General features: G+C 43.2%; 1 protein-coding gene across 1 annotated transcript in view; it reads right to left on the reverse strand.

Annotated features, from left to right (window-relative positions):
* The window catches only part of PNPase (polyribonucleotide nucleotidyltransferase 1), a 55,092-nt gene that overhangs the window by 28,597 nt on the left and 10,830 nt on the right, over window positions 1-15,665 (reverse strand). Inside the window, exons 6-14 of the mRNA XM_065442217.1 lie at window positions 12,995-13,156; window positions 11,157-11,343; window positions 9,819-9,870; window positions 8,643-8,700; window positions 7,328-7,424; window positions 5,069-5,171; window positions 4,186-4,256; window positions 3,087-3,123; window positions 450-606 (exon numbers count right to left, since the gene is read on the reverse strand). Coding sequence (XP_065298289.1) covers window positions 450-606; window positions 3,087-3,123; window positions 4,186-4,256; window positions 5,069-5,171; window positions 7,328-7,424; window positions 8,643-8,700; window positions 9,819-9,870; window positions 11,157-11,343; window positions 12,995-13,156 — 924 coding nt within the window. The remainder of the gene's footprint in view (window positions 1-449; window positions 607-3,086; window positions 3,124-4,185; window positions 4,257-5,068; window positions 5,172-7,327; window positions 7,425-8,642; window positions 8,701-9,818; window positions 9,871-11,156; window positions 11,344-12,994; window positions 13,157-15,665) is intronic.

The following is a 15,665-nucleotide window of genomic DNA, read 5'->3' on the forward strand; positions in this document are numbered from 1 at the left end:
GCCAGCTTCAAACCTGGGCTTGATGATGCCATCAGTTGTTTTTCTCAGATTCCAGGGTTTAGAAACTTTTGACCCCAACTGTACAAAGGCCTCGCAGTCAACACATTTAATTAAACGAGTTCAGCCATTAACATTTACACCATACCATCCTTTCTATTTCTTTTAGGATGCTGCATATATGAACAATCATTATGGGTCTAGTTATTAGTAGGTATTAAATTAGGTATTGCAGGAAAGATAGCCTTATGTAATTATGAAAAGGGTCTATATTAGTACCAGCTGTTCAGGCACTGCAGCATGTCAACATTGAATGCCAAAGGTATCATAGAGGAACATATTAAAGGCAACACAACTTTAGAAAATATGCTGCCCCACGATATAAGAAACAGCCCGTTTTTCCAGTAACCTTGTTTTCAGAAAGATGCTTACAGCAATCAACAACCACTCACCATTCGATTCAAGCACCTCTGAGGTCAGTCTGATGGTAAATGGAAAATCCTTTGGCACAAGTGGTCGAAGAGCATTCTCGGCGAGCGCGCCATGGCCAAGCTCTCTCCTTCCTGAGGGTCCACTCCGGCCAATCTCATTGGTTGCATATGATGGGAACTATTGGAGAATACAGCCAATCAGAGCATTGCATGGTGGGATGCTGTATGGCTTTTGTAGACAAGAGGAGGAGCATTCAAGAGTTTCCACAGACAAAACGCAACACAAACACAAATGCAACACAGATGCTGCATTTTGTCGTGGTTATTTTCCAGTGAACTGTTTCAAGGAATACTGGCTTCACAACTGCTTTGACAGAATGTGAACACATGACGCTTTGCAAGATACTCAAATCACAAGCCAATCACACCTCTGCGAGACAACTTTGGGTTCAAATATGCAGGGGCTTACGGTAAACTTGAGTGGTCGATCCAGTCCTATGAGTCAGATTGCAAGATGCTTCAGGTCTGAGTCAGAGAAAGCATGCACTACTAGAACAGCGAGTGACTTTTCAGAGCATTGAGAAAGAAAGAAGTGAGGGCTGAGGGAACTTTCAGTGATACCTTACTGAAGACCCCCGCATCACACAGCATTATAACATCAAGGTTAGAGAGAGCGCAAGCCAGACAAGAAAGGGTGGGCTATGAAATCAACCGTTACGATGGCCGTTGGTTACATGGCAGTCCTATGCTAGTACAGAATGTTCTCAGCACAACGAGAAGATGCCGTCACTGCCTGCCTCTCAAATAAAAAAAAAGAATTGAAGGTGCTGCTAACAAATGCAAACGTTGCTGTGCCACCATCATCGTGAGGCTCACAAAGCGTGACAGCACAATTACGAAAATGCCTAAACGACCTAGCCGACACTGGCAAAAGCGCGCTTACAAAAGCTGCATAGCACTCGCGTGACCGGACGCAGGGCAGATTTTGCAATTGCCCCTACGTCATTGGTGGGAGCCTTTCTCAGCGCTCCGAGTTGGATTTCAGGGGCCTGAAAGAACCAACCGAATGTAGTCGGAGCAGCCTTTTTCAACCACCCAAACAAGATGACTACCTCTGGAGCAATCCGAAACGACCACTCCAGGATGCCATTACGTAGCGCTGCAGATGATAGGCACATGTGCTCAGAATGCAAATACAGTCGAACCCAGACATATCGAACTCGAAGGGGATTGCGAAATAGTTTGATATATCAATAATTCGATATATAAAATAAAAATTTTATACAATTTTCAACAGGATTTTACAGCTGTTCATAACACACAATCATTTGTTTTATCAGGGTTCAATATAGCCAGGTTTGACTGTACCTGGCCCATGTTGCATGTACATACGCACATTCTCCATGTTTGCATTACATCGTGCACATATGTAAAGGGCTTAGGAGGCAGGGAATGCTTTGCTTAGACCACTGTTAGCTTCGGCCAACCTTGGCTAGGATAGCATCCTCACCAAGTGTTTTGCAATGCAAACTACAGGGCATGGTTACTACCTCACTCTGACTGCTGCTAAGCTTTGGCAAAGTCATGCAGATGTTAATACAGCGCTTGCCACATATATGGAGAGCTCTGCGAGTAGGTGTTAGTTACAGTAGCATTCGCACTTCAAACAGAGGTGAGAAATGTGCTGAACTGTAGGAACATGTTCGTGAGACGAGTTCTATTAAACACTCAAATATACAGTTTTACTGGCGCCTTGCTTCGCAAGTACCATTTCTGCCATGACATCTGCAAAAGACAAACATACACTGAAACAAAACTACCCCTCCATCTCTTGACCACTCCCTCATCGTATTTCTCCTCCCCGGAGGACGTCGAAATCACCGCAACACGCACTCCAACCCCTGAGTTATCTGTAGGTGATACTAAGCGATGCTCACTTGACTTGCACTTTAAGGACACACCGAAGAGCTCACTCACATTATGTTACATCTTTGTAGCAGCAAGAAATCTGCACTGAAATTAAGAAGGCGCACAAGGATGCAGTCATAGCATCCCATTTTGGGCTCAACTCTTTATGCAGAATATTTTAGAAAAGGTTGCCTTACAATTTAAAAACATTAATGAAGGTTGCATATTACAGTATACGTGCCCTGTGCTCGAACCTAGGATGCCTTCGTCACTGAGCAAGGCAACTTCATTGTGAAATTCATCACCACCCCTCCTAAGAGACCAATCAATTTGATCTCGACTCGCACTGATTGAACGATTGACCGATTGGGTATTTTTGTACAAAGGAGACACAAAGGCTGTAAGAGAAGCCTTAGTAATCATTTTGACCATCAGGGGTTCTTCGACGAGCACCCAGAGCATGGAGCGCAACTGTTCCTACCTTCCAACTCAATCAAAAAGGCGGCCACCTCGGAAAGCAAACACACAGCTTCATGTGCAGCTGTGGAATGCGTTAGCCACTATGGGTCAATTTAATTTATACTCGCGAACACGTCACAAACGTAACATAGAAACAGACAGCATTATCGGTGCCATTCACTTGCACTGAACTAGCAAGAAAAGGAATTCACATGAAGCATTCTATTTGAACATTCAAACAACGCCTGCGAGTACCACACAGGCGAGAACAAGAACAGCTGTTTCACGTACCTCATAATGAAGCATGAAGTTCTTCTCCTTCATTCCACTAGTTCGGGAAAACATGTAAGTAAAAAAAAAACAGTCACACAGTCAAGCCTTTATTTAACAATATGCAATTTTACTAAGCTCCTTATATGACGATGTGCATCTGATTCCCCGGCATACATTCATAGAACCTAATACAGTGACGACCTCAAACCAACAAAGTGAATTCAATGTCTCATACTACTTAACTGTGTCCTGGAGGAAAATATGGGTTAGTAAACATGTCACAAAAAAACTGACGTGCTCAAAATGTCTCAAAATTTATTCACATAACGCTGCTGCTGCAGTGTGCGCTATCATATTGGTTCAAGGAGGGAGGTGCTAGTTTCTTTAGGAAACTGCTCGTCGCAGGGTCTATGCATCTATAAACTCTGCATCATATTTACCAGATGGCGTCGGTAGCCGTGTTGCAGCCAAATCAAACAGGCTCACTGTCTACAATAAGTGCTTGCACTCCCTGCTGACAAACCCCACACAAGGTAAAAAAAGAATCAGGATGCTATCGCGCTTGAATGAATATTATTTTATTTGCATAACTGTTTAAGTGCTCTCAATTTAACGAAGCCTTCAATTTAACTAGGACCTAATTCTTGGGTCCCATCAAATTCTAATACTGAGGTTTGTGTGTAGGACTAATGAGAGTCAATTTGTGCGACTGGTGAGAGCAAGTGCCATGCGGACACAGTAAGCTACAGATTTTTTAAACTGGAGAGGGAGAAAAATTTAATTGAAATTAAATTCTGAGGTTCTGCATGCCAAAACCCTCATCCGATTACGAGGCACACCATAGTGGGGCCCTCTGAATTGCTTTTTGCCACCCGGGCTTCTTTAACGTGCACCTAAATCTATGTACACCAGCATTTTTGCAATTCGCCCCCATCAAAATATATCCATCAGTAATGAGCAAAACATGAACAAGGTGAATGCAGACGTTTTGCTCATCGTCTTGAATTTCTATCTCCCGCATTCCCCGTGTTTTCCCTGGATCGATCAGTAATGTAGCACCATAGCAAATAATCTGCCCCAGTGAGTTGGAAGAGCAAGTGTGGCTATGCGCACTCACCCTGTGATCACCGAGACAGGATCCGATCGCAGGACTGAGTGCAGGGAATCGAATGCAACGGTGCAGAGAACCTGCCAGAAATTCATTCAACCATACATCAGCTATTTAGCAGGTTGGTGCAAAGGCATGCTTAAGCATGCACATAGCAGCAGAAGACGAGAAAAAAATACTTTTTTTTTTTCGGAGTGGCCACAGAATTTTCGTCTTGTCTACCCCAAAAATTAAAAAAAATGCCTAGCTGGTTTGTTGTGTTCGGTAGAATGTGTGCTTTAAATATCTCCTCTGACCTTTGTGTGTCACAAGTGTCAAGTCGATGATCTGTGTAGTACCTATGCCTTCGTACTTTTCTCTCTTTATGGTCTCCAACAAGATGTCTATAGTTATCATTTATGTACATTCTCTTTTTTCTTTCATTTCGACTCCTGCAATAGCCCCAGTAATGGGGCTGACAGGATTAAGTGATTAATTAACGAAAAGACATAGGCCAAACTTCACGGCAATGCATTTGGTGCTGCCATGACGCCACAGCCAAGAGTGAAAAATTGTACGCATCTCACACCTCAATGTTACACTGAAGTTTCCTTGACTAGACGGCACGGAGACAAAACAAAAAAATAAGTGCACACAGGACTTCAGTGCAATGCACTATGTACTAAAGCAAAGCCACAACAAATGGCAAGTTTTGTGTGTAGCTTACATCTCAACTGTGCTTCAATTTTCTTCAATTTTGGGCGCAAGTTACAGATGCACAAATGTTTTATGTCATTTGTTGTCAGGAGAAATATGCGATTGTCGCAAAAATCACGATCAATGTGGCACGCTGTAGGCCAGAAGAATTAACTGCAGATGCAGCCTCTGAAGTCAGGGCCTTCTGGAAGCTCACCTGAGTCTGTCCTCTTTGGAACAGGGCTGACCCATGAAGTGGCTGGAACAGGTCAATCTGACAAGATATGTCGCGCAAGGCTGTTAGGCTTCGGCCGTCAAACCTGTACGGGGAGAAACGCGAAGGTTCAGCAACAACAAGCAAGGTGCTAACTAAGTGAGCTACGTTTTCACCCCATTCAGCGATGATCTGAATACAGCATCAAGGTCAATTAGGCTCTGTTGTCAATGAAAGCATGTGTCTACAGAAACTACGAAGAATACAGTACAACCTTGTTGATCTGTTTTGAAACAAAATGCGAGAAAGAACATACTTAAACTGGAAAACGTAGGACTCGAAGTCACAAAAGAAAATTGGGCAGCCTCAACTGTAATTGACATGTATCAAATGCGAAACCTTGCACGAATCATTGCAGCATAAGATGCCGACACGCACTGAGCTGATGGGGCCCAAACAACCCGACGGACCATGTTGTTTTTGCAGTGTTTGCAAGCTTACATTTGTGCGCCTTAAATTTGGCCGGGTCATCAGCTTTTTCAGGTAGGGGCATTTTGGCGGGAAGTTTTGACGCTTCCAGTGGGAGGGAATGGCTGCAGCACGAGACACCGATGCACGTCAAGCTGGTGAGGCTCAAGCAACCCAAGACATGCTTTGTTGTTTTCCTATCGTGCACTGTTCTAAGACGGTGACGGGAAACCGAAATGAAATCTAGCTGGTGGGAGACGGCAAAATACAATGCCACCAAAGCGATACATGATGGTCACTTCGCATGCCGCATTCAGCATGGAATGGCAGGGTGTTCAGGTTACCATCTAAGAAAAGCATGCAGTAAGCTTCCAACAGCACTCCCCCACACGCACTGTGAATCAGATAGGTGAACATACTTATATCAGTAGGGTTGGCAATAATAGCTGTGAATGTGATGTGTAAAAACTTGTGAGGAGATTTGCTGGTACCGGAAGACGAAACTACGAGTGCATGCCGGCATTTTTTCACGACATGGACGAGTGAGAACTGCAGGGAAGCTGCCCTGGTGGGCACGATAGCACGTGCTTCAATAGCACATGCGCGTGCACGATAGCACGTGCTTCACACCGTTTCTTGTTCACATGAAATATAACATCCAGAAAATATATAATACGATTGCATTTTGGTGATGTACTGAACGCATTACTGAATGCAGAGGTAAACGCGCATTGCGTTTGTTAGTTACAGACAATTCATGCTCCCGGGCCCGGTCATTGACACATCTCCCCATTTGTCCCACGTAGGACTTCCCACATTTCAGCGGTATCTCGTATATATAGAAGGTGAAGGGAAAAAGGCAGATGCCTAGCCCTGACGAAAAAAGATGCCAACCCACAGTGGCGCCGTACGTCCACAAACTTTCCCACAACTTGAAGAAAGTCGCTACTAGGTTTGGTGCGACAGTTGTATTCTCGGCGCCATGCAAGTTGGCTGGACTGCGTCCGTGCATAACCCGCGTTGACAAAACGTCAGGATGCCAGAAAAACCACACTAGACTCTACGTGAAATGTGCGACGGGTGTCATATATAAGATACCGCTGAAATGTGGGAAGTCCTACGCGGGACAAACAAGGAGATGTGTCAATGACCGGGCCCGGGAGCATGAATTGTCTATAGTTAACAAAGGCAACATGTATGTACCTGCGCATTGCATGGTTTGCTTGGCAGGCAGATGCCAGCCACTACTGCGTGAGATTAAGATACTTGGCAGGAGTGGTGATACGTTAACAAGATAACTTTTGGAGGCATATCACATAAAAGAGAGAGGCACGAGTTGTATTAGCATCTGTTTTTCTGCTTGACAACGCGATGCAGCTGTTAAAACGTCACTGTAGTCGGCCTAGACAACGCTGATGTACGCATGCACATTTGATAATTCTCGCTGCTCTGCTGTAAGAATAAGATCAGCTGAAATTCAGCACTCGACCTATCGTTTCTTACTTGCCCTCCTAAGTCTTCATTTTCCTGTTGGTGCGACAATGTATTCATTAAAGAGCCTTTAGTTCCGTACAGGGCGAAAAACTCTCATTACAGTGTACGCAACAGCCAAAATGCAGTTTAATGACTTTTGGTCGATACATTTCATGTCATAGCCATTCAAATTGCAATAGTACCCGCTCGTGTTAAGGAGGCAGACTTTACTAACACAGAGCTAATTTCTTGCCTTCAGGCCTTTTAAGCTGCGACATGTTAAAACCAGAAAACTACAGAAGCTGAAAAATGCCTGGTCACCTTTCTTCATTCGTAAGAACTTGCTGCCTAAAGGTTTCTTTGACTACTGATGTGAAGGCTTCGTTTAACAGGTAGCTCTCAGTTCCTGGAAAGCTTTCTGGAAAAGAAATAACCATGCGGAAATGCTTGTATCAGTACAAGACAGCACCTTCCTGCAGTGAAGGTTATACACATGTTCATTATTTTGTACAATTACATCTATATGATGACTCAAAACAACACATCTAGTACTGATAAATGCCCCATTAACAGCCTCCCTGATTCGGAACACATTCGCAGTATCAGTTCTTAAAACATTTAGCTACATATCGCAGAGCCCTCCATGGGACACTAAAGGGGCACACTAAATTTAGAACAATACACTGCTTGTCTATTGTCTGCTGTCTCACAATGCCCTATTTTCATTCTGAAATTCACTAGTTCAAGGCATGCTGATCCTCATTTGTTCTCACACAGTTGACAATGTTTGTACGTCTCATAACCATAGACTACCAAAACAAAAGTTTCAGTAGTCTAAAACAAACGGCACAAAAAAAGCGTAGAACAGACAAAAAGAACAAACAAGTAGAATACATCAAGATGGGTTGCATAAAAAGGTAAATAGAAAACAACAACTAAAAGACAGAGAGACAGTAAGAAAAAAAGCACGAAAGGAAAAGGCACTTTGTTTAGAGAGGTGAAGGAATAAGTCAAATAAGAAAAGGCAGGCAAATGAAGCCATATAAAAAAAAGCAATGGTGATTTACAAGACCACTAAGCTACATTTTTCGCACCACTCACAAGATCACACGTGTGCATTAGTTGCTTTTGCCTGCTCCTTGTCTTAAGCGCCATTCACAAAGTATGCATAAACAACAACTCGCCCCATCTTGGGTTCATTCAATTAGCACTGCACTTCATGAACTAGTTCCCGTCAGTTCATTTCTAGTTCCCGCTCATGCAAAACAGGCACGGCGCCACCGGCATGAGCCTTGCATTACCTTTCTGCAAGCAATGCTGTTGACTCGTCTTGCTCGAATCCTGCACGGTGTGAAACTAATAACAAAGTGGAGATACCACCATGTTGAAATTGCAAAGTGAAAAGAGAAATGCAGTATATCCTGAACTAGTTGAGAGGGTGCAGACTAATTGACTCAATGCTTCATATCTTGTTACCAAAGCCAAATGTTGTAGTATATTTTTTACTTTCAAAGTTCAAAAGTTTATTCAAAGATACATTAACATTACCAGTAATCATGCTCACATCAAAATAAACAACAAGGAGGTCCTAAAGCTCAGGGATGTAAAAAAAAATGAATCCACAACCGTTCCTTACCTTGGAGCTTCTCAATCACGTCCTCCTTTACTGCATTCAAGGCCTCGTCTCGAGAAACCTGCATGGGACACCAAAGGTGACAACTACTCCAGAAAACTGTAACCCACGCTTATGCTAGGTCACCACAAAAATTAAACATAGAAATAACATTAATGAATGCAAACACTAATAGCATATGGGAAATTAGCGTTCTGGCATCATCTTGGTAATGGCATGGGCTGCAATGACTGCACAGTGAACACTGACGGACCATGCGACCACCACCTGCGATTTCTGGGATATAACCAGGTGGCCCTCTATAAGCCCAAAGTGGCAATGCCCTTGTCATGCATTTTGTGCCATGGTGTTTAACCTACCAAACCAATACATGGCCTATAAGAGAACATGCAGCAGAGGGCTTTGGTTTAACTTTCACCACCTGGGGTTCTTTAACACGCACCTAAATCTAAGTACTACACAAGGGTCTTTTGCATTTCGGCCAGCCCCTTTAGAATGCGACCACAACACCTAAGAACCGAACCCACGACCTAATGATCAGCAGCACCTCAGAGCGACTAAGCCACCACAGCAGGCATGCATTTTGTACAATGGCAGAGTTACAAGATGATGTTATGAACTATATGTTGCACTACCAAGAAACTGAAGTTTCATACCATAATTGATGGCATGACAGCTATCTATTAAACATATGAGACAAAATTTCTGTGCCGGCACATATTCCTTAAAGGAAGAAGGATGCTACAAGACGCAAAAATTACAAACTTTACCCCAGGACGCTGTTCTCGGAATGATGAAAGGACATGATCGCGTTTGCAAGATTTCACATGACCCAGAACCGGACACATCGGAGCCTACGGGCAAAAGAGTTCTGCGCACTACCCCGAGAGAACACCTTTGATGCTGTGCAAGAAAATCTGTGGGCCATGCAAGACAACGTGTCTAGCGGTGAGTCACAAGAAATCTTGTCAAGGTGATTGTATCCCTGAAAGTTATCGTTCAAGCATTTCACACCCGACTTAAACACAATGCAACAGTTTGGCTTTCTCTGTTGCTTTAAGCAGGATCACTATGCAAGCCTCGGAGCCCACACCTAACAAACAAGAAACCGCCATGTTCACCCCCCCCCCTTTCCCCCAAGAATTTGAAAATTACAAACAAAAACAAACAAAGCCATACTTTGTCATGGTTGGCATCTGACAGTATATCTCGGACACGAATGCCAGCCAACCTGCAATGAAAAAGATGCACCACACTTTAAATTTAAACCAGGCAGATGATGATTATGATGATGCTTGTGACATTGGTAAGCAGGCTGCCAAAGCCAATTTATCAAAAATCAATCGAAATGCACGTCATCGATTTGTGGCGTCACACCAACCAAAACACGGGAGTGTATGAAGTAGCCATCTCGAAGGCGACACGTCACATTTATTAAAACAGCCTACATACCGCATCGATGGAATTAGTTCACCACATCTTTGCGAGCAGTACTGCCGTAGCATGCAAGCATGAAGCTGCGATGCTTCTTTTTTTTCAATATTTTCTGGGCTTTTTTTAAACACGAGAAAAAGGAGTCGTAAAATAAATAGCCGTAAAATAAATAAATAAACCACAGACAACTGAAATTGATAATTCAGCACCTAGCACTGATATATCTGCCATAGTTATGGTAATTAATATAGTTAAATAAGAACGATAAACTATCCAAAAGACACTGAAAACTTCTTAAGGTTGCTGCTAAAAGCGTACAGTTGGTTTCATCCACAAAGGCTCCAGCTTTACTAAAACTTGGTGCGCGACAACTGGGACAAGCAATATAGACAGGCTTTTTTCTTTTGTTATTGTTATGCGCAATGAGCATAAAAAGACACAAACCACCACGGTGAAATCAAAAAAAAAAAGCAGCCTAAAACAGCACCAAGCAAAGCAATGGCAACAATCTTGTTTTATGCATGCAGTCACTGCTGCTTCCACAGCTGTGTTATGCTGCGGCTCTGTGGGAACGAACAGTGAAACCACATTGCAGGGCAAAATCACAATAACCCACCCCGCCATGCCGCAATAGGTTGTTTTTAATCGTTGATGCGGGTTACAGGTGCAATACAATGGTATTTAAAGATAACACATGCGAAATTAAATTCTGTGGTTTCTAAGTGCCAAAATCACAACCGTATTATGATGCATGCCATAATAGGAGACTACAAATTAATTTTTACCACCTGGTGTTTCTTTAAGGTGCACCTAAATCTAAGTACTCTAGCGTTTTAACATATCGTGGCCCCCACAACCGGGAGGGATCTAACCCGCAAGCCCAAGCTCGGCAGTGAAACACCATAACCACTGGACTACCACAGTAGGTAAAAAAACGAAAAAAATGCCAGAACAAAGCAAAGAAATGTGAGGACAGTACGCTGTGCCCTACTTTTTTTCACGTAAATGCCACTCTGTTTCATTGTTGCACCTTCGCACGGCCGTTTAAGTTACGATGTGAAAAATATTTCTGCATGCACTCACAGCCTGGCAGCGTCAACGAGATCTGCTGAAGGGACAAACAGCTTCTCCACAGTGCGCTTGGGCCGGCCGCAGACACTTTGGAACTCCTTGATCTGGCGGATGATGAGCTGCGTCTCCTTGACACCGCAGCGGATGGCCTTCTGGAAGTCCTGGAGGAGCACGTTGTCCGCCGATGCTTCGAGCATGACTGCAATGAGAACCGTGGAACCTGTTGTACCTATGTTTCCTTTCAGGAAGAAGCTATAGATTGAGGCCGCCTCCAGTTTACCTATTCAAATATACATGTAAAGAAAAAGGAACGCTCTATTAAGACAACTGTTGGGTCGATCTGAGTCGCATACTTGGAGAGCTATATGCGACATATCGCATATTGAGATATGTCGCATTTGCGAGATAAAGTTAAATCTCAGAAACTCCAGCAAGAGGAATTTTGATTTAGGACCTGCATTCTTTTACTAACACTGCAGACAATGGGGAAGTTTTAAGAAAACGGAAGCACAAGGTTCACAAATCCATAACTCTGCACCAAGAACAAATATCACAGTACTGTGAACTGCGTCTTTTACTCAAGCAGACAAATGCAACATTATATGAAGTTTACAGTTTAACTGGAATTGTTACATCTACAAGGCTTTTGCAAAAGTTGTATTCACAAATTAATGCTTTAGTATTTCCAAGGGGTGTATAACACACCAATTTCGTCTGCTTCAGATGCACTATTAGGTGCAGTTTACAAAATTTTGATATCGTCTTTTATTGCCGAGCTACACATTTGTACAAGTGATACAAGAGTGTTCTGAAAATTTTCAATTTCTGGGAATTTTTCGAGAAAAGCTGATGGCAGAAATTACAAAATCCACTTCCTACCATGTGTACATTTCAAGTTCTTTTAAATGCAATAACCTTCCTCAAAACCTTATCAAGATAAATTAGCTGAGCAAAACGATTTCTCCAATCTCATGTACAGTCAACTTCTAATTTTTCTGAGTCCCTAGGTTAATACACATCTCCAAGTTTAGCGCGGCCGTGGCTGCTCATGGATTTAAGTGTGGCTGAGTTCACATACAGTCTGTACACCCTGTTTTAGGGATAACCTGCCAAGTGTGCAAAGACTGGGCAAGCTAAAATGGCATGGCATCATGCACTGTCTTCCCGCATGTTTATAGTGGAAGTTGCGTAATCTCAAGTTTTGCAGAAGCATTGAAGCGAGAGGCAGACGAAATGTTCGCTCCCCGCTGCCGGCGCTTTTCAAAGTAGCATCATCCCACTGTGAGCAGCACTATTGTGCACAGGGATGGAGTGGACGCGAATATGTGACTAGCTTCACTTTGTACCACCAATGTGAGGATATCAACGCAGCATGAAACCGTATCTTTCGTCGCTGACTCTGAAACTCAACAAAATGAATTTCAATGTGTAAGCATTCTTAGCGTACTTCACACACTTTCCGGAGGCTGTCTATCTATGCATGTTTGCTTGTATCTACGTGTATTTGTATCTAGCCGTTTTTATCTCTAAGTGCTTTCATTAACATAATTACACTGCCCATGCGTGAGACAGAACACATAACGATGACTAAACGACTGCAAGAGTTGACCACCATTCCGTACCGTCCGGTTTACTCAGTACACTGAAGTCTCAACAGCCACTGATCCTGCCACCACAACACCAGCCAACAGGGTAGCTTAGTCCAATGGACAATCCATCTAAAAGCTTCCAGATGCCCACGTAACTTAAGTGCTTCAATTGCCTTTTAAAGTCACAAAGAACGTAAAGTATCACTCGACGCACCTATAAATTATTCAGCGAGCTACAAGGATGACAAAAGGGCTACTCACCAACCTGGTTATGCTCAGCACCAGCCACGACGAGGTTGAGCACACTCTGCGTCATCTGCCGCCGTGTTGGGTTGATCACTATATCGCCATCGATCAGGCCCACACGAACAGCACCAATGGGCCCGTTCCAAGGCACATCGGAGAGGGACAGTGCGGCTGATGCTGTAATTACGCAGCAAGCAATAGCATACATATTTCTTTTTTAATGCTTGCATTGAACACACAGCTTTTGAGGACTACATATACACTTTATTAACAGTGATTTACCTTTACACATAGCAGGCAAGCAGCAGGCTTGGAACAGCACAGACCGATCGGCAACACATCGTTTTGAGATCACAGCGAGTTTTTCAGCGATTCTGCTGTTGTCGATTTGGCCTGCTTTAGCAATATGAATAAACTTGTTTGAAGCTACTACTACTCTAGCATATGGCATCTTGGGCTGCTACAAATAAGGACATGCTGGTAACAACACAATTTCTCTCTTATTTTTCTTTGTATGCATTCTTTTTTCTATACTGCACCACCGCATTGTTTAACGTATCTTTAAAAAAACCTGACACAATGTTCGTAAAATCTCGTAAGGATTACAAGTTCGTGAACTTCACAATAAATTTAGCAGAGTTGGCATGGAATATATGAGAGATAATGTACATAAAGGTCCTCTGAATTGTTTCTGACCAATGGGAGTTCTTTTGCGTGCAACCAGCACTCAGTAAATGAGTCCTTTTATATTTCAACCCCATTGCAATGCTGCCACTACAAATAGAAATGGAACAGCAAACTCAGAAATCAAATGCCATGGCCACTGGACTACCACGACTGAGAGATCCCTAGGATAACCTAAGTGTCCTACCATGTTTAAAGCCATTTCTAAGATTAGCATAAAGGAGTACATCAGCAAGATCAGAAGCCACATGAAATTACAGCTAAACTTCGACATAACAAACTACAATATAATCATATTCTCAATACAACGATTTAAGCTTTTACAACTATGATTTAAGCTTTTACAACTTCTTGTCCACAGAACACCATGTGCATTAAACCTCAATATAACCAAGTATGTTTACGTACATGCGATTTCAATATAACGAAACTTACATGCAGCTGCAAAGGAATACTGAACCAATAAATGGAAATTGCCGAGAACGCAGATGGTCAAATGGTTGAATTACAAGCACCTGCTTGCAAATACACCTCTCAAATTGCACATCCCACGACAGAGAGTGGCTGGTGAAGTGGAGCATCATAGTGGCAGAACCCTCTCACCATCATGTTTAAAGACCAAGTGCGATAAGATCCTATCGGGCCCCACGTGCTCTGCGTGCGAGATAAAGCATGCAGGAGCAAGCCGAGTGAGAAGGACGGTGGCATGATGTGCATGCAGGGAAGGGGCTGCACAGTAATGCGATTAAGAACGCACAAGTGAGGGGAGGGGAGAATTCTCCTCGAGCCCGGCCATCGCAATCTGCGGCGGGTGCAAAGATGGCCAAGCAGAGATTTCCTTGTGCACTGTTTTCCTGTGCATTTAGTGCTGGAAGTCACATAATCTCGAGTTTTGGAGAGGCGTTGAAGCAAAAGGCAGACAAAGCATTTGCTCCCCTCTGCCTGCGCTTTTCATGACAGCTTCATCCCGCCGCGGGCGACACTATCAGCTGTGGAGGCAGAGTGGATGCAAAAGCATCGCAGACTTCGCTTCGTACTGCTGATGTCAAATATCGTCAATAAGGTATGAAACCACATCTTTAGGCGCGTACTCAAATTCCACAAGATGAAAGCTTTCTCTCGTTGAAATTAGGTTTCTTTCAGATGGCAAATATTCGGAAAATGTTGCAGCCCCTTCCGTGTATCAAAAATTTGTCGGCAACTGCACTTATTTGCCTAGACGGTCAAATTTCAACAGAACCAAATTTTGGTACAACAAAGTGACTGCCAATTTTAGAGACTATGTAACATGGAGGTTTAACTGCCCAAGCAAAGCGGGACTGCAGTTTGCAATATAAGGATATTCACTGGTGAGTTGCAGTCTAGCATAGCTGTATTGCATTGCCATGAGTATTTTTGTCTTTGATCAGGGTCACCAAATATAAGTCACATGACTGGAATAAAGTTTTCAGAAGTAGCGTGTCTTTATCAACGTTTCGCTCATTCCTGATCTGAAAAACATAGCAATGAGGTTCTATTGCAAGCAGTTTTCTTTTTAACTCATTGTGCGCTTTATAGATCCTTAAGCTCGCATGTCATGGTCACATCATTTCAATTATGACCACTAACACGGTACATGGTTCAGACACTGGCTACGACATGAACCACGGAGAAAGAAGTATTTGAGGAATCTGCCAGGCCACAGCAGCACGCGCGGGCAGCCCAATAATGTCGCAGTTCGGTAAGGAGGAAACACAGTTTTCGACATAGCACAACGCATGACGCGGTGGGCACGTTGCCATCGTTTACATGTTCTATGAATGCGACACAAAAAATCGCAATATTGTTTCATATATTGTAAGTCGCCCCAGATTTAATTCTGTAACGTCAACAAATAGATGTGGCGGACATTTCAGCAGCAGCTATTAATGAATACCGTCCTAGTTACATGCCATACTGCACATGAAGCAAGCTACTAGTAGTAATCCCAGAGCAGACGTCTGCCGACGCCGCCACAGTTCAC

The sequence above is a fragment of the Dermacentor albipictus genome, chromosome 7 (assembly GCF_038994185.2).
Source record: "Dermacentor albipictus isolate Rhodes 1998 colony chromosome 7, USDA_Dalb.pri_finalv2, whole genome shotgun sequence".
Lineage (NCBI taxonomy): Eukaryota > Metazoa > Arthropoda > Arachnida > Ixodida > Ixodidae > Dermacentor > Dermacentor albipictus.